At 53.0% G+C, this 25097-nt stretch overlaps 2 protein-coding genes and 1 long non-coding RNA gene across 5 annotated transcripts in view; 1 reads left to right on the top strand and 2 right to left on the bottom strand.

The window, feature by feature from the left end:
- Positions 1 to 6430, bottom strand: part of Usp19 (ubiquitin specific peptidase 19) — an 11231-nt gene extending 4801 nt beyond the window's left edge. The window contains 17 exon segments of the mRNA XM_029481377.1: positions 416 to 517; positions 621 to 731; positions 1162 to 1272; positions 1349 to 1504; positions 1506 to 1642; positions 1721 to 1916; positions 1999 to 2219; positions 2327 to 2442; positions 2556 to 2627; positions 2731 to 2887; positions 3016 to 3232; positions 3375 to 3677; positions 3755 to 3888; positions 3974 to 4102; positions 4241 to 4273; positions 4511 to 4770; positions 6328 to 6430. Coding sequence (XP_029337237.1) covers positions 416 to 517; positions 621 to 731; positions 1162 to 1272; positions 1349 to 1504; positions 1506 to 1642; positions 1721 to 1916; positions 1999 to 2219; positions 2327 to 2442; positions 2556 to 2627; positions 2731 to 2887; positions 3016 to 3232; positions 3375 to 3677; positions 3755 to 3888; positions 3974 to 4102; positions 4241 to 4273; positions 4511 to 4634 — 2319 coding nt within the window. The 5' untranslated portion in view covers positions 4635 to 4770; positions 6328 to 6430.
- A 1-nt stretch (position 6431) lies between these two features.
- On the top strand, positions 6432 to 8371 carry LOC115031918. Of its 2 annotated transcripts, none has more exons than XR_003837553.1 (3): positions 6432 to 6559; positions 7362 to 7989; positions 8284 to 8371. It is a non-coding gene; the product is annotated as an uncharacterized LOC115031918 (long non-coding RNA). The 2 variants fall into 2 exon arrangements; XR_003837552.1 differs by lacking the exon at positions 6432 to 6559 and adding an exon at positions 6564 to 6646.
- Lamb2 (laminin subunit beta 2) lies at positions 6697 to 17319 on the bottom strand. Of its 2 annotated transcripts, none has more exons than XM_021171632.2 (33): positions 17213 to 17319; positions 17044 to 17129; positions 16738 to 16910; positions 16515 to 16650; positions 16359 to 16432; positions 15767 to 15955; positions 15622 to 15685; positions 15179 to 15381; positions 14968 to 15088; positions 14493 to 14681; positions 14129 to 14308; positions 13906 to 14018; positions 13580 to 13659; positions 13369 to 13501; positions 13020 to 13178; positions 12816 to 12943; positions 11911 to 12037; positions 11534 to 11726; positions 11314 to 11457; positions 10878 to 11109; positions 10643 to 10806; positions 10340 to 10564; positions 10035 to 10252; positions 9839 to 9935; positions 9379 to 9751; positions 9097 to 9281; positions 8782 to 9023; positions 8354 to 8702; positions 7854 to 8061; positions 7634 to 7775; positions 7275 to 7451; positions 7022 to 7181; positions 6697 to 6943 (listed from the first exon to the last, which is right to left on the bottom strand). In XM_021171632.2, exons 2-33 carry the CDS (start codon positions 17126 to 17128, stop codon positions 6807 to 6809), a joined length of 5400 nt encoding a protein of 1799 aa, XP_021027291.1. In that variant the 5' UTR covers position 17129; positions 17213 to 17319; the 3' UTR covers positions 6697 to 6806. The 2 variants fall into 2 exon arrangements, with proteins under 2 accessions (XP_021027291.1, XP_029337236.1); XM_029481376.1 differs by having other exon boundaries at positions 17218 to 17307.
- Between the last annotated feature and the right edge of the window lie 7778 nt (positions 17320 to 25097).

The raw sequence follows: 25097 nt of genomic DNA, 5'->3' as shown, positions 1-25097 counted from the left end.
TTACAAATTCAGTCTCCCTTTTCCTTTAACCCCACACAGAAATGGAGGCTGGAGTAAAAAAAAAAAAAAAAAAAAAAAAAAAGAAAGAAAAGAAAAGAAAAGAAAAGAAAAGAAAAGAAAAGAAAAGAAGAATACATAAGTGGAACTGGAAAAATGGCTCAGCATTACAAGCACTGACTATTCTTCCAAAAGACCCAACAAATACATGGCAGCTTGTAACTGCCATGTTGTCTATAACTCAAGTTCCATGCGGTTCAACACCCTTAACCTGACACCTGGCACATAACATACTACACACACATACATGCAGACAAGCAGACACAACACTCATAGAAATGTTTAAAAGAACAAAACAAAAACAACTACAACCTCACAAACATGGCCACACATGCAGAAACCCGGGAAGGACATGTACCTCGGCTAGGCGCAGGTTCTCAGGCTTCACGTGGACACTCTGAGAGAGGGAGTCCAACACTTCACTTGCACTGGAGTTCTCCTTGCTAACACTCACCAGGAACTTTGGCAAGAAAGGTCAAGTCAGCATGGGGCACAGGAAGAGTCCTGTTTCCTTAGGACGGCCAGACAGAAGGGGAGAGAAGGGAAAGGGGCTTGTTACTCACCTTGATGGGTTTGCTGTGGGGCTCCCTGGCAAAATAAAATATGGGGAGAACCTTTTGCTTTTGTGGCAAGGGTACCGGCAGATAAAGGAACGGGTCAAAAGTGATGGAGACCTGTGGATGCAGAGGTGACATGGGGGTCACACGAGTCAAGGCTGTCAGGGCTCTCATAGCCAATCAGCAAACTTCAGTGGTAAAGCACTAGACTGAAGAATAGAAGCCACCAGGAGAGATAGATGCCCCTCTCCTGGCAGCTTGGCCTTTTCCCCAAGGTTCCCTTCATCTGCTCTCCACATGCCTTTCCAACCTTACCCACAACATTGGTGGACCTCATTTTATCCACACCTGTGCATCCAAACACCTCTCACTTCAGTCTGGATGCCTACCTTGCCTGATTTCTTCTAACCACAGGCACCTTTAGGTTCTGCCCACTTCCTCCCCCAAATTTTGCCCAGAATTCCCTGAAAACACAAATGCTTCTAAGTAATCTGGCCAAATCAGCCCAACTAACAAGGGGGCATCTCTCTCGGGGAACCCACCGTACCTTGGCACACACAGGGCACACCAGCTTTGACTTGTATTGGCCCTGAAACAGGTCCACAATGAATGAATCATTTCTCATCTTGTGCCGCTGCCATGCTTCCTCGGCTACCACCTGAAGGAAGACAGTGAGAACTAAGGAGAACTAAGGGCTGGGACACACAAGACCCCACTCGACAACCCCAACTGACCTCATCGGGCCGCCCGTCCGAGTCCACAGTCTCTGTGTAGGGTTTGTTTTGGATTCGATTGAGGTCTTCATGTAGCCCATCCAACAAGAAAGCCATGAACTCTTGAGCATCATGCTGCGCATAGCCTGTGAACTGGCTTGGGGAGGTGAGCACAACTCACCTTTAGCTTGGAGGGTTGAAAGGCTTGGTGAGTGCCCTTCCACAGGGCCCGGAGCAGCACAGCAAAGCCAATGGCGAGGCGCCCACCAGTCCCCAATGGGTTATTGTAGTTAATCTCAGCTTCAAAGGATCGGTCTACGAACAGTCAAGTAGCGGTGTAAGACACAGAGGTACCACCTCTGCCTATGCCCCAGTCTCCTGGCCCTGACCTACCATGGAAGAAGTCACGAAGTTCCCGAGTGTTGGACAAAGACTGAATGACACTATTCATGAAGCAGGTGTTCCCTAAGTTGACAAGGCCAGTGAAGCCTGGCAGGCACACCTTCTTCTCTTCCTCTTCGTCTTCCTCCACACTATCCCCACTCACNGGACTGTGCGGCATTGGAGGCACCATACACGTGGGTTTGGGCTGCAGAAGGAAGGGAGCCATGACAGAGGAGCCCTGATGCTCTGCAGCCTCATTTGTGCCCATCCCAGCTGAGGATTCTTACCGAGGCCAAGTGTGGGTCTGGCTTTGGGGCTACATGCTCCAAGGGGGTGCGGGCCACCACACCATCCAGCCCCGAGTCTTCTGATCGAGCCTTGGGTTTTTCCTTCTCCACAGCCCTGGCTTCCTCCTGGCCTGTCAGGGGGTGGGGGCCACCTCCTGGAGGGGTTGAATCCAAAGGGGTTGGGCCTGTCGGCACGGCAACCTTTGCACCACCCACTGCACCTTAAAAAGGGGGAATGAGAGGGCTGGTGGTTAGCAGCATGTGTGAAGTCGGAGGGGAGGTCCTAACCACGTGGGGCTCAGGCAATGAAGGGAGCTCGTGTGCAGACCTCGTGTAGCAGGGGCCTCCAGTCCCCCCCAGCGCTGACTCTGCCGCTTCCGGAGGCAGATATCGATTCGAGAGGCCGTGAAACAGAACGTACACTGCTCTGGTTCAATCAAGTTTCTGTCAAGGAAAAGCTGAGTTCAGAGACTTCAGGCGAAGCAGGAGAAGCTGAACAAGCCCGAGAGATGGGAGCCCAAGTGAGGGCAGCAGTGATGGGGCTGCACACCACCCACCTGAGCTTCACCTGCCAGCGGAAGATGGTGTGGGGCCCACAGCCCGGATGCAGCCTCAGAAAGTTTCCGTCCCTGCAGAGGCAGAGCAGAGGAAGAGGAAGGACAAAGAGAAACGCCTGAAGCACATCCCCATCCGAGACACACTGCTGAACCTGCCCCAGCATCAGCCACACACCTGGTCTGGAAGATCAGCGTGAAGTCCTGCTCTCGGAAGAGCACTCGGGAGCTGTCCCTGCGGATCTCCTTCACGTACACGTGCACCACCACTGAATCAGGGCCCTTCTCATACGAGTCGTTCTTGACAAATGCCAGGTTCACCATAGACTCTGGTTCTAGGTTGAGACCATGGCTCAGTGCCACCAACCCAAGACAAATTCTAGCCTGTTACTGTATTACTCCATGCCCACCCACCAACCCTGCAACCCAATCTGGGGGCCCGCCTGCCCAGTCCCCACGTTACCCTCCACTAAGGCTGTAGAATCAGCCCCAACTGCCATCTCCTCTTTGACTTGGTCTTCTTTCTCAGGGTCTCTGTTCCGGACCATAACCGGGGCGACTGGGTCATTCCTGGGGGACACTGTCTTCTCTACCGTCAGAAGGGCTAAACTCTTCTCTGAGCTCAAGAGACTTGTTTGAGTGTTCATTGGTGGAGCACAGAGCTTCTCCTCAGCCTCAACCTATACACACACACACACACACACACACACACACACACAGAGGCAAGATTAGCTCTGGTCTGGCAAGTGGTACCCACTCTGATCCACATTCCTTCCCCTATCTCCAAATACCCAGATAGAAAAGCAGACGCCTAACTCTTACCTGGGTAGCTGAGTCAGACAGGAAAGACGGGGCGTCACCCCGGGGGCCGGGGCCATCCATGGACCCTTCCCCTTCTGGCCCTCTGCGGAGATGAACAGCCCTCTTGGCACTGGGCCCTGCCTGTGCCCCTGGGCCAGCCCCCGAGCCTACCTCACCACGGCCCTGGGCCCGCTTCTGGTTTCGGGCTTCCTGTTTAGCTCTGCGGGGCTCAGAGCCTGGCTCCAGGGCAATGGGAGACAGCTCTTGCCCGTTCTCCTGGCACTGCAAACCTGGCACCAGCTCTTGGGTCCCCAGAGGTTTCTTCTGCCAAAGAGATAATAATTAGGCCCTGTTGAATACATTGGGTATCCCCAACTCCCATACACGCAACTGGAACGTACCAGGAGAGAGGGCCACGTGAGCAGAGGCACCTTCTTGGGTAGTACGAGCTGTAGAAGGCCACCCTTGCGAGCCTGCACTTTGGTGCAGGAACTCTGTATTTCAGCAAAGAAGACGCCACCCCACTGCCGACCATCTGGAAAAAGAGTGGCAAAAGTAACCTGGAGTGGGGGTATCCGAGCACTCAAAGGTAACCTTGTTCTCGGGGTACACGGACGCACCTGGAAGCCTCACCACACAGTCCGTGTCTGTGAACGCAGCATCTACATCCTCCAGACGTACGGGACCCGTTCCCACGCGAAGCTTAACAATCACCTCATCTGCACTCTGCCTCCAATCGAGCAACAATTCTACAGGGAGAGAGGGGCAGAGGTCAGAGGGTTCTCAACAAGGTGCTAATGGTGACAGACAGGTACACGAGCCAAGCCTACTGCTCCAGACGGGAGCTAAATTCTCCTCCTTTCTCTCACGTAGCACTCAGTACTCACCATCCATGGTTGGCTCCTTTCGAGGAAGGGACACTGGCAACAAAAGGAACAGACAGGAATGAGTGAGCCAGACCCCAGACGCTCCCACCTCATGAATCTTAGCCACGTCCCTCAGGTGGAAAGCCCAGGTTCTACCCAGCCTGCCATGGGTCTTTTTCTCCACATCAAACCAGGATAGAGGAGGAAGAGACAGCTGCCCCCCCCCCGCCCCCATACTTGCATGTCCAGTGATAAGGGAAGCCGTAGGCACTCTGGAAACGCCCCTCCTACCTCTCCTAGCATCTCCATCTTTACTTTCCAGGTTTGCTCGATCCTTCTGTTTTTTCTTACTAGTGGCCTCCTCCAGTCCTGGAGGCCCCCTCCTGGGGCCTGTAGCACTGGCCCCTGCAGACATCTTGAGCCGCTTGGTAGCCAGCCAGAGTGGCCCAGAGTCGGCAACAGCGTCTGGGTCAGGGCTGCGGCGCTTTCTTCCCGGCCCAGCTATCTTGGCAACTCTTTGTGGCCAAATTCTTCAGCAAAGAACCAAGAGCCTAATGAAAATAGACCACGAGTCACTGCCAAGGCCAAGCGATCTGCTCCCTGCCTACAAGGGCTCAGCAAGGCAGGCCTCTCTGAACCCTAATGGGCAGGATTTTCACCATCAGAGGCAGCCATGTGCACTGTGAGGCTACCCTGTGAGGAAATAAATAATTCAAGTAGTGGCAAGTGCTTCAGGCCACACCTCCTGGGTATCTACAGAGACCCACAACGCTGGAAGGCTGCACTGAGGAAGTGCTAGGTCAAGGCAGTCGTGGCCTGGGACCAGGATCATCTCTGGATGAGAGCCATGGCTCCAACCCACAGGACTGCACTCTGAGCAGCCTGCTCCGCTTCCTTCACTCTCGCTGGCTGCTTAGTCACCAGTCGCCAGACAAGTAGTGAAGGAGTCAAGCAGCAGAAAGAGAGACCAAGGAATAGGAAGAGCAGAAGGGCAGACTCTGAAGCTGAAAACAGCCCCAGGTGCTGCCACTAACCAGAAAGGTTCTGGTACTAAAGCATCTAATCTGCTTGCTGCCCGCTCCTATTTTTTTTTGCCATAAACCAGCTCCTGAAACTTGATCTTTTGTTTCCACTTAAAGAGGGATATCTCTCCTCAGCCTTAAAGATTAGGAGTGGTGGCAGGCAGTGGTGGCGCACGCCTTTAATCCCAGCACTTGGGAGGCAGAGGCAGATGGATTTTCTGAGTTCAAGGCCAGCCTGGTCTACAGAGTGAGTTCCAGGACAGCCAGGGCTATAAAGAGAAACCCCGCCTCGAAAAAAAGGTTAGGAGTGGACTCCAGTTTTGAGACACAGTAGTAGGCTTAACAACAGACATCACCCCTGTCTCCAGGTTCCTTCATTCATCATCAGCTCTGAGCCACGGAGGCCTAATCTGTTTCCCAACTGTGTGTGGATTCGGGCTCTCTCCATCCAAAGTGAAGTTCTCAAAACTAGTGAGGGTGGAGATGGAACGTAGACCTAGTACTAGCCCTGGCAGCCTCAAGCCCGGCTTGCGAGACGAAGGAGATTGAACTGTAGCCTGTGTTCCCTTAGGGGAGAGGGGGTGATAAAAATACCCTTGGACGATAAGAGTGATGAGCAGAATCTTTAGTGACAGTCCGTCCAGGCCTCTGGGCAGAGCACCCGCCGTTTCCTCCTTACACCGAGGCCCGATTCACAGCCGGAATCCCTCCCCCATGCTCCGAAGCCGTCGAAGCGGCAGAGAAACTATCCGGAGATCCCAGCTGGTTAGAAAAGCTGCGCAGAGTTACTGAACGCAGACCAACGCCCCGGCTAGGATGCTGCCCTCCTCCAGCCTCCGAATCCCAGGCCTGCCACCACCTCCTCCAGGAAGCCACCCTCGCTCGCCGCTAATCCTCTTAAAAACAGAGAGGCCAGCCACAGGGGTAGCATAACGGCTCGGTCGGCATCGGTGGGCCGAGCACGCCGCGAGGCTCGAGATGTCGGGGCTGTAACGGCCCGTGACCTTGAACAGGCCCGCCCCGGGCCAACCTTGCGGCCTTCCCCCGCTGCGGCGAAACCGGCGACTTGAGGCCCACACCACTCACCGAGCGAGACCGCAGCCACCAGCCCTCTTCGGGCCCTGGCAACACGCTCTCGATTCCGGTTCCGGCGTCGGGTCGGTTCCGGTTCCGGCGCGCCCCTCCCCCGTCCCGGCTCCTCCGCCACCGCCGCCGCCTTCGCCGCTGCTTCAGCCGCTTGTTTTGTTTCGACTTCTAGCTACGGCTACGGGAGGCGGAGTGCCGAGCTGATGACGCACTTCCGGCAAGAGTGGGGGCTGTAGGTGAAGGGCAGCTTTGGGGAGGGCGGGAAAGGAAGAGGAGGGGTTCCGGTGCTTCGGCCTCTGCTGGAAGCCTACCGCTGATGGTGTGTATAAAGGTCCTCCGCCCCTCCCATCAAAGGCCAGACAACACAGAGGAGGTTCACACAGGTTTATTGAAAGCTCTTGCTAGCCAGGAGCTCTTTAATGTGCGGACGATCGTGTGCAGAACAGTGCTTGGCGACAAGGCTAGGCCCTAGGGAGTGGTCACTGGCAGGTGTTGTAGATCTGGACCTGCAGGTTGATGGCCTGGAGCACACTGCGCATCCTGGCTTCCAGCCCATCCAGCTGGGCCGCTTTGCCCTCCAGTGCACGCTCGTTCTCCTCATATGTGCCCTCCAGCTCTAGAAGGGTCAAGAAATAGTTCAAGTCTTTTCTCACGCAAGCCCATCTTTCTAGCTCCCACCCACCATGGTCCTCACCCTGTAGCCGCTGCAGCTTGTCCTGAGCTGCCTGCAACAGGACCCGAGCCTCATCCCGCAGTTGTTCTGCCCTGGCTTGTGCAGCCAGAACACCTTCAGCCTTCCGCTCTGCCAACGCCCTCACTGTTTGGTATTGGTCACCTACTTGTTCCCGTAGTTGCTGTAGATGTAAAAGGCAGGGTCCGTATACTAATTCAGTGTAATTCTAACTATAATACCCCTACCCCATCCAGAGGGCTTCGCCCCAACTCACTTTCTCAGCCTCCCTGGCACGGCTCTGGGCACTGCCAGCTGTTTCTTCTGCTGTAGATGCTGCCAAGCTATTTCCTGCCCGTTTCAGTTTCAGGGCCTCCAGGAGGGCATCTAATTGCCGAGCCCGCTCACCAGCAGAGTTCAGAGACTTCTCAGCACCTGCCATCCTCTCCTGGACCTGCCACAGAAAGGCCCAGGTTTAACAAATCCACCTTTAGTACCAGCAACTGAGAAGGAGAAGCAAGTTGGTCTCTGTAACTTCCAGGCTGGCCAGGGCTACACAGTAAGACCTCCCTGTCCCAGACAAAGCAAGCCAGATCCATAGTACATGCCCATCACCTCGTCCTAAGGAAGTCATACCCGCTGCAGGGTCTGCTCTGTGTTTTGTGTGTCAACCACTGCTCCCCGGATGGCACCCTGAGCAGCTCCTTGTGCCCTCTGAGCCTCCTCCAGTGCCGATTGGACTGTCTCTGCCTTCTGTCTCTCACCCTCGGCCCGGCTCCTGAGGAAGAGGGGAGATCAGGGTCTACAGGTATCAGGACCAGGTTTCAGGAATGGGGACCAGGCTTGGGAGTCAGACCGTGCCCGCTGCGCATCTTGCAGTAGCTGTTCAGCCCGACGCACGTCACCCATGGTATGGGCCAGGATTGTGTCCACATCGGCCAGGCTTCGGACGCGTTCTGCAATCTCACTTGCTAGGCGCTGGATCTGCTCAGGTGAGGCCGGGATGGAGATGTCTAGCACCCGAGTCGCTACCATTTCAATACTGTCAGGATCAGCTCCCTCCTCTATGGAGACACAGGCAAGGGCTTAACAGTTTCTCCTGCATGACCTTGGGAACACAATCTTGGTATTGTGGGGTCTCAGACTGAACATGCAATAGGAGTTTGCTAACAGGCATAAGGATGTAACCAAGGAACAGGGACTATATAAGGGACACAGACTTAGGGACATTGACTGGACAGGGACTCAGGGCCAGACATAGGGTTATAAACACATGTCCATTGCAGACGCCGAGACTCAAGTACACACAGACACAAGGGAAGCAAGCACATGGCCTGGGACACATGGTAGGCTCACGGCTGAGGAAGTCTTTCACATTCTGGATAAGTTCTCGAAGCTCCTGATTGGCCTGTTCCACCTGGCCCCTGGAAGCATTAGCCTTGTCCAGGGCTGCCTGTGCTCGCTGCTGTGCCTCCTCTGCCTGCCGACGAGTCTCAGACACCCGGCTGAGGATGCCTCCACCTTCTACCAGTGCCCGCTGCAGCTCTGCCTGCGTGTGCCGAGCCCGGCCCAGCGCTAGATCTGCCGTGGCTGCTGCCCCACTGCAACCGAGGCCACCACAACGGGGCTGCCCATCTTCATCCCGACATCCGGCACCCCCACAAGGGCTGGTGGCACAGGGTGCGTCCCCTGGGGCCCCACACACCTGCCAGACACAAAATAAATCAAGGTTCTGTGGGAAGAACACCCACACCCACCTGTCCCTCTCCGTACTTGCACCTCACCAACTCATTTATGCCCGTCAGGCTCAGGGTGTGGGCATGTGCAGAGAGCCGTCCCAGTGCCTGCTGGTTGGCCAAGTGTTGGCGGTTGAAGTTTTCTTTTTGGGCACCCATTAGCACTTCTGTCCGACGCCGGGTATCTGCTGAGTTGCTCACAGGGCTGGGTACTGCAAAGGTGGAGGCGTTGGCACGGCGCTCTGCTTCTGTGGACTGGCTGTGGGCATGTCGGATGCTGTCATAGGCACCTAAGTTGGGTAGAAGGGGGTCAGTCAGCTGAACGTCCGCCTGGCCCACCCGCCTGGTTAACCAGAAACTCACCTAAGAAATTTGAATGTTTGAGGATCTCCAGATGCTGATCCAGCTGCCTCAGAGTGAGATTAAGCGCAAGCCCGTCTCTCTCCAGACCACTGAGTGCATGGTTGGCATTGAAGTTCTCATCCTGCACAGCTGTTAGCTCTGCTTCCAACTGAGTCAGGCGCTCGGTGGTCTTCCCAATTTCATGACTGTATCAATGGGGGACATGTTTAGAGAAGCCTTAGTCCAGATCTCTTGGGCCTTTGCTCCACCCCACTGTATTTTTTATTTTAGCCCCATCCGTACCGCAGTCCCTCTGTGGCCTCTACAAGCTTCGCCGTAGAGGCGGCTGAGGCATTGCGGGCACTTATAATGGCCTGCACCATGCCCAGCTTCCCCTGCATGTTCAAAAAGCTGCTCTCAAAAGCACCCAGCACTCCCGTTTGCTGCAACTCCTGAGCCCACTGCTCCAGGCGCCGCGTCCGAGCAGCCAGGTCCTGTACCACACGATCCCAGTCTCCAAAGCATGCGTGGCAGGGGTGACAAGCAGGAAAAACCCCTGAGAAGCCACGAGCACACTGGTCACAGCGCACACCAGACACGCCTGGGCGGCAGCTACAGTGGCCCGTGGAACGGTGACATTGAGGTTTGTCTATTCCTCTAGGATCACAGTCACAGGCTGCAAGAAAAGCCAAAGCACAGTATTAGGGCCCTGATGATACAGACGAGATTGTCTTTATCTACCCTGTCTGTCCAGATTTCTCACCACGGCACTGAAGACCAGGGTCTCCCCAGTAGAGCTCTTGGCACTCAGAACAAGTCCTCCCACCAAAGCCAGCATGACAGTGACACTGCCCTGTGAACTGGGGTACACACAGAGAAAGGCTTAGAGTCTCTATGAAAGGTAGAGCTCTCATGGCAAATTGCTGGCTCCCTCTACCCAAATCTCCAGGATTTCGTACCTCATTGCAGGTAGGGCCTCTGGCCCGGCTTGGGTGACAAGCACAAGGCTGGCAGCCACGGCCACTGGTGAAGTTCCAAAAGTTGGGGGCACAATGGTCACAGTTGAGGCCTTGGACATGGGGAAGGCATGGGCACTGCCCAGTGCTTGGGTCACAATGGCACAGGTCGGTAGATGGGCACCGCCTGGGATCTGTGCCCAGAAGGTTGCAGGTACAGCCTGGCAAGCCAAGACAGACACAACAATCAAGGGGCTCTATCTCCAGCAGAAGTCACCCCAAGCATCTCTTCCCACATTCCTACTCACGGTGACAGCTCTGCCGGGCAGCTTGCCCGTGGAAGCCAGGCTTGCAATAGCCACAGTGGGGCCCCTCTGTGTTGTGTAAACAACGCAAGCATTGCCCCGTGTGGGGATCACAGGCATCAGGGTCCGTGGGATCAATGTTTCCACTGCACTCACACAGTTGGCACCTGCCACCTGGCTTTGATGGGTCCCCAAAGTGCCCAGGGGCACAAGCTTCACACCGAAGCCCTGTCCAGTCAAGAGGAAACCATGATTACTTAGCTTAGCTACCTCACCCTGATCTCATACCCAGTCCTGCCCACTCACCTGTGTAGCCTTCTCGACACTGGCACACAATTTGCTGGGAATATCCATCCCGGTGGCAAGAAGTAGCAAAGTGTCGCTGGCTCCCGGGGCCTTCAGGGCAGGGACAAGGCCGGCACTGGCCCCCATATGGCAGCCGTGGGTCCCCATGAAAACCAGCAATGCACCTGCAGGGAAATGAGTGCTATCTGCAAGCAGCCAGCCCAACCACCAACCACCGTAGCTGCTCTAGGCTCACCTTTCACAGTGCTCGCCCCCTGTGTAATCACGGCAGCCCAGGCAAGCGCCTGTGTGGGTATCACACTCATCGGCACGCCCATTGCAAACACACGGCCGGCAATTAGGGAATCCCCACTGGCCACGTTGACAGTGGTCACAGCGAAGGCCAAAGGCACCAGGTCGGCAGGGGCACTGTCCACTAGTCCCTTCACAGAGGGCACTGAGTGCTCCATCAGGACTACACTGGCAAGCTAGGGACAAGGTAGAGATTGAGTTGACAGGAGGCAGTCAGGCTGGGAAGGTTGGGGAGTGGGAGAAAGGGGCAAGGGACCCCAATCTGAGAGTGTGGGATCCAAGTCAGAGCAGAGGAATAGAAGAGGCAAAACCAGAGGAAAGAAGGAGACTCGTAGTGGGAATGGGAAAAGATTACGGGAGACGGAGAGACAGACAAATACCTTGACAGCCTGCAGGGCCAAAGCCATAGTAGCCAGTAGCACAGACATCACAGCGGCGTCCAACCACTCCAGGTTTGCACCGGCACTGGCCGCCGTGAGGATTGCATTCAGAACTCAGTGAGCCTTGAGGGTCACACTGACATGCTATGAGAAGAAGAGCAGATTGCAGATCAGCCTAGGGCCCAACCTCTGCCTACCCAACCATCGCAAGAATACTTACGCAAGGCGCCATTGTAGATCAAGGAGGACACGCTGATGAGGAGGGGGGCACAGGTCTCAGATAGAGGGGCCTTGCTGGGCATCAGACCTTCCTCATGGCAGCGGTAGCGTTCAAAGGTGGTACGGCGCTCCAGAGCAGCAGCATCACCCCCACTAAACATCTCTAGCACCAAGACATGGGGCTGCAGGACCAGCTGAAGAGATGGGCAAGAGTGTATCTCACCTAGGACCACATCAGTGCTGCCAGAGGACCTGCCTTAGCACGACATGGGCCTGCCTTTCCTTGTCACAGACCCTTCCCAATCATCACCACCGCCATTATCTCCACCCCGCAGGCCCTGCCACCTTGGCTGATATGAGCAAGAGGGTCTTGTTCACCGAGTCAATGAGTAATCCAGAGTAGGAGGTTTCAGGCTGGACTCGTCCCCCTGTTCCAATCAGTTTCAGCTTCAGCTTGTAGGAGATGCCAGGCTCAAGGCAGACAGGTCTGGGAAACACCAAAAACCTGGGCATGGGGAAGAGGGAGAGAGAGATAGGATGCCACTCAGGGTCCATGCACTCGTCAACCTGGTCTTTTTACACCGCCACTCACAGCAATCAAACATGTTGACCAAGGCAGAGGTGCAGCTGGGCCAGAGCAGGCCAACATATACCTGTTGAAGCCCTAACACAACCTCAACAGGAGAGTCCCATAAGCATGGCTTTCTGGAATCAATCATCCATACAGAGCAGCATCACTGGAAACAGAACCTGGCAAACCCACATCTCCTGGTATTAAAATTTACCAGGTTGCCGGGTGGTGGTGGCCCACGCCTTTAATCCCAGCACTTGGGAGTCAGAGGCAGGTGGATTTCTGAGTTCGAGGCCAGCCTGGTCTACAAAGTGAGTTCCAGGACAGCAAGGGCTATACAAAGAAACCCTGTCTGGGGGGGTGGGGGGGAGGAAGAAAGAAAAGAAACAAAAAGAAAAGAAAAGAAAAGAAAAAGATACAGGAAATAATTACTTCTAAAATGTAACAAAACCTTAACTAGTCCAGTTACATTTCTTACACCACTGTAACTGTCACCATCATAAGGCTGTTTCGGAGTAACAGACCAATTAATGTCTTGCCTTCTGAAACTTACACCCTTGAGGAAGCAGGCCATGTGTTATCTATGTCTTTCCTGTGAGCATAGCCATGGGAACAGCAGCCAGGAGGAGGGACTTGAAAGAAGGAGCAGACGACAGTGCAATGTCGGCTTTCAGGAGGTCTGTGGGCAATCCTTACCGCGCTGCCGCCTCACCTGGTGTTTGGGTGAAGCATTCCCTGAATGCGGTCATCCTTAGGCAGCACATGCCCGCATGGACTGTGAGCAGACACAGGCCCCGGACGCTGCACCAACAGTTCCAGCTCTGCCCATTGCTCAGGGACCTGGGGAAAGAGGACAGTGGAGAGGATGCTTCCACACCCAGAATGTCAGCACAGGTCAGCCACCACAGGGTCTAACCTGGGGCTCCCAGCGCAGTAGCAGGTCATAGTCCATGGCCCTAGGCAAAGAGGTCACCAGGAACTCCACTTCCTGACCTTCTCGCAGCCGCACAAAGCCTGGGCCAGTCCAGGACGGAGTCTCTCGGTTGGTCACCAGACGCTCTACCACCTCAAGCCCCTGAGTCAATGCAGTCAAAGCAGAAATGAGGTATCAGGTGAATCACTGTCTCTTCTGCCACAGCTAGCCCCAAACGCGATGTCCTCTGCCAAGACCTCCCCTAAGACTGAATAGCAACCAAGACCCTCCAAGGCACCACCCACAACCCCTCCTCTCTACCACACCACACACATCATATGAGTGTTCCCACCTGCCCTTGGGCAGCCTCAGCCTCCCAGGTTAAATGGTCCAGAAAAGGCCGGAAGTAACCAGGCTGCACTTGTTCACAGCGCCGTCCAATCATGTGTTGGCGGCAGCGGCACTGACCCGTGGCCTCATCACACCTGAGGAATGCCGTTGTTACCAAAGGACCCATGCTTCGCCTTCCCATCCACCTCCCAAGCACCTGTAACAATACTCACTGAGGATCCAAGGCACCGCCCACATCACAGTCACAGGGACGGCAGCCCAGCAGGTCGTGGCTCAGGCCCCAGTGGCCAGGCTAGGGAAAAAGGAATTGCTGGAAGCCAGGAACAGACCTCCTTGCCACCCACCAGGGAGTCCAGCATCTACCACTGACTGGTGAATGCGAAGCCCCCAGACCACTGGTCTAGACCCTTGACCTGCCAGACCAGACACTTGTCTTCCAGGACTAGACTCTAGGCTCTCAGTGTCCACCCACTGGACTTTGCCCATGTGCTTTGAGAACAAACCCAGGATCCCAGGACCCCAGATCCCTCAGTCGTACCAGACAGCGGTCACAGCCATGACCAGTCACCAGACGCTTGCAGAAACAGGTTCCACTACTGGAGTCACAAGGGGAGCCCCCAGGCACTGTGCCCCGTGAATTACACTGGCAACCTGTAGTGAAAGGCAGCCCATTTTAGGGAGTGAAAGCAGGTTCAACTGCATCAAGAACAAGAGGCCTGGGGTTAAAGGTCGACACAGGAGTTAGGGCAGGAGGCACATACGCTGGCACCCTCGAGGGTCACTGGCACTAAGTCCAAAGAAGCCATCACGGCATTGCTGGCAGCGAGTGCCAACCACGTGTTCTTTGCAGCGACACTGGCCTGAGACCAGTCCTAGCACAGGGTCATCATGAGAATCACAGCGACCACCATCTTGAGAACCCATAGGGTCACAGTCACAAGCTGAGAAAAAGGAGAGTATAAAGTCACCCCATCGCAGTGACCATCCTGAGCCTTCCCCTTTCCTTGTTCTGGTTCTACCTCAAGCCCTGACCACACCAATCCCGGGAACCGGGACTGTAATCTAGCTTCCTAGTTCCTGACGCAGGCTCAGCTTTCCCTCCCTCATGCCCAATCCCAGCCTTACGACGGCACACAGCTGGGTCCCGCATGTCCTTGGTGGGGTCACGGTAGAAGAAGGGCCGGCAGAACTCGCATTGGCGCCCAGCTGTGTTGTGCTGACACCCATCGCATACGCCTCCACTTACATTTCCAGATGCCAGGTAGACAGCCATGTCAAAGTGGCAGCTATGAGTATGCCCGTTGCACTCACACTCTGGAAAGAAGTCAAAGACCAATTGGGAAACCAGGTCCCTAGGGTAAGGGACACCGGGAGTGGGGCTAGTATCATCAGCCTATGGTACCATAGGCTAGAATTTGTGGGTGGCAGCTTAAGGCTTCAAGGCTTCAGAACCTTTTGGGACTGGTAGCCAGAGCAGATGGGTTGAGGGCCATCAAGGCCTGGATACCCTTCAGACCAAAGCCCAGGTATTTAGGGCTTGACCAACTAGCTTTTGGCTCACCCAGAGCACAGCCAGGTTAGAGTTCTGTGTCTCACTCACTCCGACAGGCATGAGTATGGCCGTCCTCTGCAGGGTGCCAGGGAAGGTCCTGATAGAAATCCTGACATTGCTCACAGTTGAGTCCACGAGTATTGTGCTTGCAGATACAGGCTCCGTGTACCTGTGCAGATATGCGGGAAGGTTGATGGCACCATCTAGAAATGCCTGTCCCTCCCCGGCAACCCTGTTCCAGTCATCTGAAGTCCCTTACCATGCCCTCAGCATGGGCCGGCGCCCCTGGTGCAGGCGCGCACTGTGAGGCGTGGCCATAGCAGAAGCAGTTGCCACGGATGACAAGTTCATAGAGAGCATAATAGTATTTTTCCCGGATCTCCCGCCGTGGGTCAAGCAAGTTGTCTCCCAGTGTGTGAAGCCGGGTTAAGTTCACTCGTAGGTTGGTGATCTTCAACAGGTCTAAGACGGGGAAGAGGGTCTCGTCCAACTAAGCAGGTGGCCCCTTGTTGCCTCGTCCCCACCAGTGCTACCATTGGTTGCAGCTGCCAAGGTCACCTTGGGAGACCTCTTTTCTATTGCTCCCAGAGCTAAACTGGGCTTGGCATTTGCCTTAGGAAGCACCTAAAATAGTTACTGAGGCCCCAAATAGTCCCCATCCGGACACTGAAACTGTGCCAGTCTCCATAGTAGAACACTCACTTTGAATCCGTGAGCTGTAGGGGTCTGGGATAGGAATAGCAGGGTCCAGCACACGATAGATGACCTAGCACGGCAAGAAGTCCATAGATAATGAACCTTGCTTCACTTCCATCACAGACCCCATTAGCCTGGTCCCAGCCCTTACCTCGCCTTCCGTAGACGGCTCAATTTCTGAGTAGCGGGACTCACACACTACATCATCCCAGCGACGTGGCGGGGCCAGTGGGATTCCCGGGAAGTCAGCCCCGCAGTCATAGGAAAAATATCGGTACACGTGCCAGGTGCGGCCAAAGTCTGCAGAACGCTCCACCAGCATAGCAGCAGGCCGGAACGTCTGGATGGGGAAGGAGGACATGTCTGACTAGCAGGAACCAGGACTTCAGTCCAGCCTAGGTTACTGAGAGCTCTGCTTAGTCATGATCACTGCTGAGCATCTCAGACACATGGGAAAGACTAGGAAAGCCAGACCATGATCAGACCAGGGAGGACAGCCACCTCTGACAGGCAGGTTAAAATACCACAAGGCCCAGAGAGACTGTATCTGACTTAGCCTAGGAATGGGGCACAAGAGAGCATGTGCAGAGGTGTTCAGCTATGGAAGCCATGCAGGACGTGACCATGCTTCACACATAGAGCACAACACATGAGCTCAGGGAAGCTTCATTGTAGAGCTAGGACTCTGTTAGGGGTACTGAGAAGCAAAGCAAAGTCAGGCGGGTTTGCTGACGCGCAGGCACCTTGAACGTCATAATGAGGTGGGTGAAATGGAACTCAGCTTCCAGGTCCAGTTGGATGGTGACCATTGGAACACCTGCAGCAGGAATAGGGGGTCAAGGTTCTGCGGTTACTGGTTACAAACCCTAATCATCCTAATGACCTACTCAGGGGCTCACCGTTCTCCGATTGCCACCAGGCCGTCCGGCGTTGTGGCGCAAAGCTGGTGACTACATTCTGGATCCGATGACTATTTGGGTTGTCTCGAGCAGAGAAGGGACGTCGGGAGTCACACAGGAAACACTTCTTTTCGTCCTGGATTGGGTGGAGTGTAGGATAGGTACCTTAGCTGGGGCCGACCCCACCCGGACCCAGCCCTCTCCTCCCGGGACCCAGCAGCACCTGCAGGTGACTGACAATACAGTAGGGTTGAGGGCTATGCAAGCCACACGTGGATGAGGCCGTCAGTCTGTCTGCACGGCCCACCAACAGGTCACCGGTGGCTGGATAGCAGCTTCCTCGAGAACAGCCAGGTACATCCAAGGATGGGGCCTGGGCCAATGTGGCAGCCAGCACTGAGGACAGTGAGTCAATCAGCTCAGCAGGATTCCTGGTGGCTGGCCCCATCCCTTGGGCCTCTGGGACAGCCTGCCACCCTTGGACCTACCATCACATCCCACAACCTTAGGCTTCACCAGGCCCCCTCACCACTTAGAAGTAGGCCCAAGCGAAGTTCCCATGGCACAGGCTGTCCCTGCCTGCCCCTCCCTGGTTCTCCTGAGGCCCACTCCATCCTGAAGAAAAGTAAAATAGAGATAAAGAGAGATAAAGAGTCCACAGACGAAAGCCCACCACCTCCCTTGGGGCTGATGCTGACCCGACCGTGTGGGTACTGGGCTGGTGTCCCTCCAGGCCCTCAATCTGTCCAGGGTGGGACCCAGCAGTCACTCCTCCACAATCTGAGAGACTCTGACGACTTTGAGTAAAGTTGGAAAGCAAGGGAAGGAAGTAAAACACGGAGTGGATCTAAAATAGGCTTATAACTGAGGGTAGCACCCCTACCCCCTACCATACCCCTCCCCGCTGCAGACAACCTTCATCCCAAGAAACAGACTTTGGTTACTTCATCCACTTTTTTTTTTTTTAAAGCTGAAGTTTATTTAGCAGATGTGTACTTAGCAAAGAAGCAGCTTAGTTCGAGGAACTAAAAGGGAGCATCCAAAAAGAAATTAGAGTAGGCTGCTCAAAGACAGAGCATCCTGATCCACATATCTTCATCGGATCCCTTAAGTCCCGATGTGAACCAGGGGTTGCTGGCAAGCATGGCATTCAGGGCACAGGAAGAGGGTTCGTGGAGTTGGGAGGTGGCAGAGGTAAATCGAGAGGTTTGTGATCTTTGTGTATCTGGAAGGCAGATCGAAGGGGCTTATGGCCTTTGTCCTGGTGTCACTATGGAAACCACAAATCAGCCGCGGGGCTCCCAGGGTTACAGCATCAGTCGGGAGATGGATGGGAAAGGTGTAAGCTAGAATCCTATTGGACCTGTGGAAAGGGTTAGGACGCCCCAAAGGATAGACTAGGACTGAGCTCTAGGAGAGACTGGAAAGGCCATGCACTACTGCCTGAAACAGAACTCTGAGGAACTCGACCGTCCATAATCACTCCAGCAAATGGGTTGCGAGAAAGGTTGCCTGTTTCCTGATTAAAATGGGCTGTGGCTACTCAGTTACCCAGAGGATGAGTCTCTGGACCAGTAGCAGAAAGTGAATCCGAATCTTGTGACTATTTATCCATGCCGGACTTTCCAGTCGCCTGGCAGCCCGGGAGCGGAGGGTTGGAATGCGCGCACCCACTAGGCGCGCGCCCCACCCAGACCCCTGGGACTTCAGCCGGGAAGAGGGTGGGTTCAGGTCCGTACGGCTTGCTTTGAGTGCCACCGCTATGAACAGACTCCTGGAGATCAAGCAAAGATTATTGGAAGCTGCAGGCGCCTGTGGGAAAGCTGAAAGTTCAGAGGAAACTTTCCGCCTCACAAAGGAGGATGGGGGCGGGGCAGTCAAGCCGCTGGATTTTCCCTGTCACTAGAGTAGACTCTCCTGTCACCTAGAGGAGTCCTGTGGGCAATCTAGGGAAGCTCTGGGATGCTAGAGGTGATAGGTCAGAATTTTAGATCACTCGATAAAGGAGCAGGATGGGGTTAAGGGCATTAGCGGGAGTACATGATAGTTCTAGTCTCAAGGTTAGCCGGCCAATGAGGGACATCATAGAGTCACATTTATTTATTTATTTATTTATTTATTTATTTATTTATTTATTTATTTATTTATTTAGGTTTTTTTCAAGACAGGGTTTTTTGTATAGCCCCGGCTGTCCTGGAACTCACTTTGTAGACCAGGCTGTCCTTGAACTCAGAAATCTGCCTGCCTCTGCCTCCCGAGTGCTGGGATTAAAGGCATGCGCCACCACGCCCCACTATAGAGTCACATTTAGAACAGAGGGTACTCAGTAGGGTCTCTGGTCTCTCAAAATCAAGATGAGATTCCTTAAGTCACTAGAGTGTCACCCAGGGGTATTCAGGGTCTTTCCTTTTTCTTTTTAAGTGTATGTATGACTGTTGGAGGAGCAGCCTGTGCACTAACTGTTTATTTCTCCAGCTGGGCCAGGCCCCCTTTTTTTTTTTTTTTTGCTAGCATCTGTATGTAGACAGCCACCAGCTGCTAGCATAGCCATAGCACACATGCTCTTAAAGTTTTGCTGCTTTGGAGCCAGTAGATTGGCTGCTTTGTGCCGAGGATCCGGACATTCTGTGCCAGGCAGTGCACCAACTCTGGAGCACGTGAGGAAGTTGCACCTCAGCCAGGGATGTAACGTCTGACCCTGGCCTAAATCTTTATCACAACTCTGGCCCCAGCCCTAACCTTCGATGAATCCCGACTCAAATCAACATTTGACCCCATCCTGAACTTTACTGCCTCTCACGTCTCTACAGAAGGTTGAATCTGATACTGATCTTTAACCTTTGTTCTAGCCTCAACAATCCTGATTTAACCCTACCCCAGGAGTCTGCACCACTGAAACCCAGTCACATCTCTCTCTAGGTGGCTCTGATGCCCGCCCCCCCCCCCACTCTGCCTTTCACTATAGTTTCTGGCCCCTAGTTTCTGCCTGAGCCAGCTCTTCTCTAACGTGGCCAGCAGGGTGCATTTGCTCCTCCACAGATCCACAGAACTTCTTGGGCCTTCTGCAACTTCTAGGACAATGTTGAGCACCGTATCCTGTCCAGACTCTAGTAAGAAAGTAAGTCTAGTAAGACTCTAGTGAGAAAAATCACTGCTCACGGTTTCTGGGAGGTAGGGATTTTAGAACTGAAACGCCCTACATTAACCCCATATAGCTCAGCCTAGGTCCTACTGTTGCAGAGGGATCCTTGAGACCCTAAGACCCCATTTAACCTAGCCTAGGTTACTAGATACCTCCATGGCCATGTTGCCTGCTCTGCTACCTGAGCCTGCTTCACTCATCGTGAAACATGTCCTGAGATTCTCAGCCACTGGACACACACTCCAGTGCTGGGCCGTAATCTAATAGCAGCTGAGTACACTGTCATCTGAGTATCTGCCAGCAGCAAAGGGATGGGGTTGTAGAGAAGTCACAGCAAGAGAGCAGCCAGGTCCAGCATTCATCTCATATGAGTGATTAGTACTTGCTGGAGGATTCCAGGATCGAATGTAGAGGGTGTATGCAACTGTGGTGTGTATGTTGGGGGTGGTAGTGTGTGTGTGAAGGTATGTAACGTTAGCCTTCATCTGTCCAGAAGGAGGGTGTAGGCCTACACAAGAACTTTGATGGATAACCTAAGGGACCCTCATCCCAACCTCTCACTGATCCATCACCTGCCTCTAACAGCTCTGAGGTGGTAAGAGGTTTACAAGAACCAGTGGTTATAGCTGGGCCTGGTGCCAAGGCCTTGTAACCTCAAAACTCGGGTGCAAGGAGGATCACCGTGAGTTCAAGGCCAGCCTGGACTACATAGTAAGACCCTGTCTAGAAGAAAAAAAAATTAGGAAATGTAACCTCCCCCACTCAGCTCAGGTTTCACTGTTAGCAAGAAGATATCATCTGGGGAGCTTGCCGCCCTGTCATTCTGCCACTCCCACTGCCGCTGCCTGCCTCCTGCAACTTTACTCCAGGATGATTTGGCAAGAATGGGCCCCTTCCCCCTCCTTCATAGCTCGGTGCACGAAATACTAAAATTGAACTTTGATCAGAATCCTATCTTAGCTCCATCTCTCTCGCATCGCCTAGCCCCCTCTTTTCTTCTAGGTTCCAAGATGCCTCTCAGACTAGAACCCAGACATGTGAGCCGCTGGCCGGCCACAAGGAAACGTGCAGAAAACCTTGCAAATTAGTTGTTAAATGCTATGCATACCGTAAGCCACCATAGAAGGTTACACCCCGGAAACCGATGATGCAGGCTTCTAACCAGGCCGCCTAATACCAAACAATTTCTTTTTATGGTTTTTCGAGACAGGGTTTCTCTATAACCCTGGCTGTCTTGGAACTCATTTTGTAGACCAGGCTGGCCTCGAACTCAGAAATCCATCTGCCTCTGCCTCCCAAGTGCTGGGATTAAAGTCCTGGAGTTGGTGAGGCTGGATCAGATGTGGAGTCTTGTCTTCCTGCATCCCTATGTCTAAGCTATAGTCTCCTGGAGCTCCCTGTATGGCTCAGTAACATTGTGCCCATTCCTGATAACTGCTCCAAATTTATGACTGCTATGTCCAGGTTACAGGATATAATCTGTGGGAGGCATTTAGAGAACCCTATGCAACAGACAGGGTTCAAGGGAAAGGACGGATCCCCACAGAGCACAGAAGCACAGGCTGAAAAGTTACTGGCTCCTATAGTACTACAAACAAGATGGGAGAGAGACTGAAGAATGTGTGTCTCAGCTCCTGCTAACCCTCACTCAGCCTGCCCCTTGGAGAGAGTCCTCACAAGGTAACATCTCTCACAGTATCCCACATTTCCATCCACTACTCCAGTTCTGTCAGGGGTTTCCAGGGGATGTGGGTCCAGCATCAGCATCCTATTGATCCATCCCTCTTCAGCGCCCACCCACACAAGATAAATAAATAAAATGTTGAAGTGGAAACTTAAGGGTTCTTTGGAAAGTTGGCTGGATGGTGTTTTGCTGGGGCGAACACAAGAAGGAATGTTTCATTAAAGTGGACACAGGTGAAAGGTTAAGGCAGACTCATGAAGGCTGAGGGCTGGAGAGATGGCTCAGCAGTTAAGAGCACTGACTGTTCTTCCAAAGGTCCTGAGTTCAAATACCAACAACCACATGGTGGCTCACATCCATCTGTAATGAGATCTGATGCCCCCTTCTGGTGTGTCTGAAGACAGCTACAGTGTACTTATATACATGAAATAAATAAATAATTATGTTTTTAAAAAAATAGGATTTGAAAAACTTAGAGTGCACAGTGCTAATGTCTTCCTCCTGTCATAGCCCAGCCCCTCCCTCTCCCTGTTGCCCACACATGTGCCTACTTGGCCTCACCTTGCACTATTGTGGCCCTCTTGTGCCAAGCCAAGATGACCTGGTACTCTCTTCTGTGGCACACAGTGTCCAGGACATGACAGTCAGTTCTTTCCTACAGGGGGAGTCAGCATTAGCCTGGCCAGAGAGCCCTTCTGTTCCATGACTCCTCAACACAGAACTCGGGCAGGCCATCTTGTGATCCTCTATATCTGGACTCTAGGAAGCTGACTAGAGAGTCCATCTCCCCTAAAACCAGATTCCTTGCCTGAACCCCCTGTCTATTTTATGGGCTGCGGTATAGTTCCCACAAGAGACAGGAGACTGTCTGTTAGTTCTTGCTCTTTGCAGAACCTGCAAGTGTCAGAGTGATAGATCTCCTTTTGTTTTGTTTTGTTTTGTTTTGTTTTGTTTTGTTTTGTTTTTTGAGATAGGGTTTCTCTGTATAGCCCTGGCTGTCCTAGAACTCGCCCGGCCGTGATAGATCTCCTTGAACGGGTGACCACGTCCTGGGCTGCAGTTTCAGGAGAATCAAGCATTGGTCCCAGGAAGTAAAGCAGGCAGGGCAGGCCGTGTAGTGTGGAAGGGAACTGCTGGGGTCTGGGGCACATATCTGCTCCTACAATGGAGATGTCCTTTCTGCTGTGGTAGATTCCCATGTGATGGTCAGAATTGGGAAAGATGGAGCCTTGGGCCTGGAGAGATGACTCAGTGGTTAAGACTACTGACTGCTTTTCCAGGGGATCTGGGTTCCATTCCCAGCACCATCGTGGTGGCTAACAAGAGTCTATAACTCCAGTTTCAACTGGCTCCCATCCTCTCTGTGTACACAGACATTCATGTAGGCAAACATCCATATACACATATAAAATAAATAAGTATGAAGCTTTGTGGGGCACAGGTGTAGGCTGTAGGAGAGAAACTAGGTCCGGGCAGCAGGTAGTACTAGCCTTAGCTTCAAGAATGGCCTTGAAGCCGGGCGTGGTGGCGCACGCCTTTAATCCCAGCATTCCCAGGAGGCAGAGGCAGGCAGATTTCTGAGTTCGAGGCCAGCCTGGTCTACAAAGTGAGTTCTAGGACAGCCAGAGTTATACAGAGAAACCCTGTCTCGAAAAAAANAAAAAAACAAAACAAAACAAAAAAAACCAACAACAACAACAACAAAAAAAAAAAAACAGAAAAAGAATGGCCTTGAGTGAGCCAGTGCGGTGATACCTGCCTGTAATCCCAGGGTTTGGGAGGTGGATTTAGGGAAATTAGCTCAAGGAGAGCTTTAGCTACATAGCAATTTCAAGGCCATCTGAGCGAAAGACATCTCTCTCAGAATAAAATGAAACAACTTTAAAAAGCCAGGTATAGCCGGGCATGGTGACGCACACCTTTAATCCCAGCACTCGGGAGGCAGAGGCAGGCGGATTTCTGAGTTCGAGGCCAGCCTGATCTACAAAGTGAGTTGTTCCAGGACAGACAGAGCTATTCAGAGAAACCCTGTCTCGAAAAAAAAAAAAAAAAAAAAAAAAAAAAAAAAAGCCAGGTATGGCATATGCCTATCGTCTCAGTACTCCAGAAGCCTCTGAGGGAAGGTTGCTGTGAGTTCAAGGCCAGCCTGCTCTATAGAAGTACTAACCCAGTTAGTGCTATATGTCAAAATCCAACATCAAAAGACAAAGAAACTGAAAAGCTAACAGCACACAGGACATGCATGGTCCTGTTTAAGTGTGTGTGCGCACACCAGCCCAACTTGTTTAGGATTCACACGGGCACTGGCATCTTGCCTGACAGGCCAGGCCATATTTCAGAGCAGCCCTTGGGCAGGATGCACAAGGCTCAGAGGTTCTTTTGTTTGTTTTGTTCGTGTTTTGTTTTTTCAAATGTATGTAACCCTGGGTATCCTAAAAAACACTCTGTAGACCAAGCTGGTCTCAAAAGCAGAGATCTGCCTGCCTTTGCCTCCTGAGTGCTGGGGTTATAAGCCATGTGTGCCACCACACCCCCTTCTCAGAGAGTCTATTAACATTGAAGATTGAACCAGGGTCGTGGGCTTACAGACAGGACTAAGAATGTGCTGTGTCAAAGCTGGGTGTTGGTGGTGCACGCCTTTAATCCCAGCACTTGGGAGGTAGAGGCAGGTGGATTTCTGAGTTCGAGGCCAGCCTGGTCTACAAGTGAGTTCCAGGACAGCCAGGACTACACAGAGAAACCATGTCTCGAAAAACCAAACCCCCCTCCTCCCCAAAAAAAAAGAATGTGCTGTGTCTTCCTCCAGGAAACCACCAATTGCTCACTTGTTCCACGTGCAATGAAACCATAAGGCAGCTTTATCTTCAGGGGAGGCTATGGGAGTGTCCCTTTCACTTCTTCATTCCTACTGAGAACCCAACGCTCCTGAGCATGTGGAAGTCCTGGATTCTGGCCAGCAGGGGCACCCTATGTCTCAGTCCCAGAGATGAGAGTGAGCACTGCAAACTCCCTCCCTCCTGAGAAAGCAATGGCCAGGAGTGCTCACCAGACACACACCCCTGTGCCTTCTGCCAGCTGGGCTCTGGCCTCTGGTCTGTTTGGTGGCAGGCTCCTCATCTATGGCTTCTTCAGCCTGGCCTTGCTGGCCAGTTCAATCTCTGCCATCCACACCACCAACTCCTGCCTCCCATGAATCCTGAACCCCCTTTTGCTTCAATATGTCATTCTGAGTCCCCATGCCTCCCTTACCCATCAACTCTGACCCTAACTCCTACCTCACCAAAGACACAGACCATGCTTAAGACTTCATTGGGCAGGCTCTTCCAAGATCTGCCTGTACCAGACTTCCATGTGTAATTGTCATGTGTAATTGTAAATTTTATTCAAGTAAAGTATTTGTTGTCTCAGAGGCTTATGCCTCAGTGGGCTAAGTTTTAGTCCTGGAAGTTTCCAGCCTCCACACAATGTAATCTAGGCCTAGGATGTTTTCAACCTCTGAGACTTGCTGTCGAATCAGCTTACCCTATCTAGTTCTTTCTGAGCTCTTACTGGCTGATTCAACTCAGCTATTCTGGTTCAAATTCTTTTCCTTTTCCAAGTTGACTGATTCATAATTCAATCTGGTTTCTCTCTCTGTCTCTGATTGAGAGTGTCTGTCTGTTCTCTCTCTCTCTCTCTCTCTCTCTCTCTCTCTCTCTCTCTCTCTCTGTGTGTGTGTGTGTGTGTATACCTCTCCTGAATTACTCTGCTTGGCCTC

Source organism: Mus caroli, chromosome 9, assembly GCF_900094665.2.
Source record: "Mus caroli chromosome 9, CAROLI_EIJ_v1.1, whole genome shotgun sequence".
NCBI classification, from domain to species: Eukaryota; Metazoa; Chordata; class Mammalia; order Rodentia; family Muridae; genus Mus; species Mus caroli.
The sequence above is the reverse complement of the archived record's forward strand: the minus strand, read 5'-3'. Positions and strand labels throughout refer to the sequence as shown.

Excerpts from the sequence above, each read along its gene's own strand:
- Lamb2 (XM_021171632.2), bottom strand. The coding sequence starts at position 17,128 with ATGGAGTGGGCCTCAGGAGAACCAGGGAGGGGCAGGCAGGGACAGCCT. Across the intron at positions 16,651-16,737 it reads GTATTGTCAGTCACCTGCAG|GACGAAAAGAAGTGTTTCCT; the intron begins GTGCTGCTGGGT and ends CACCCAATCCAG. Across the intron at positions 13,179-13,368 it reads CTGAGGCTGCCCAAGGGCAG|GGGCTTGAGGTGGTAGAGCG; the intron begins GTGGGAACACTC and ends GCATTGACTCAG.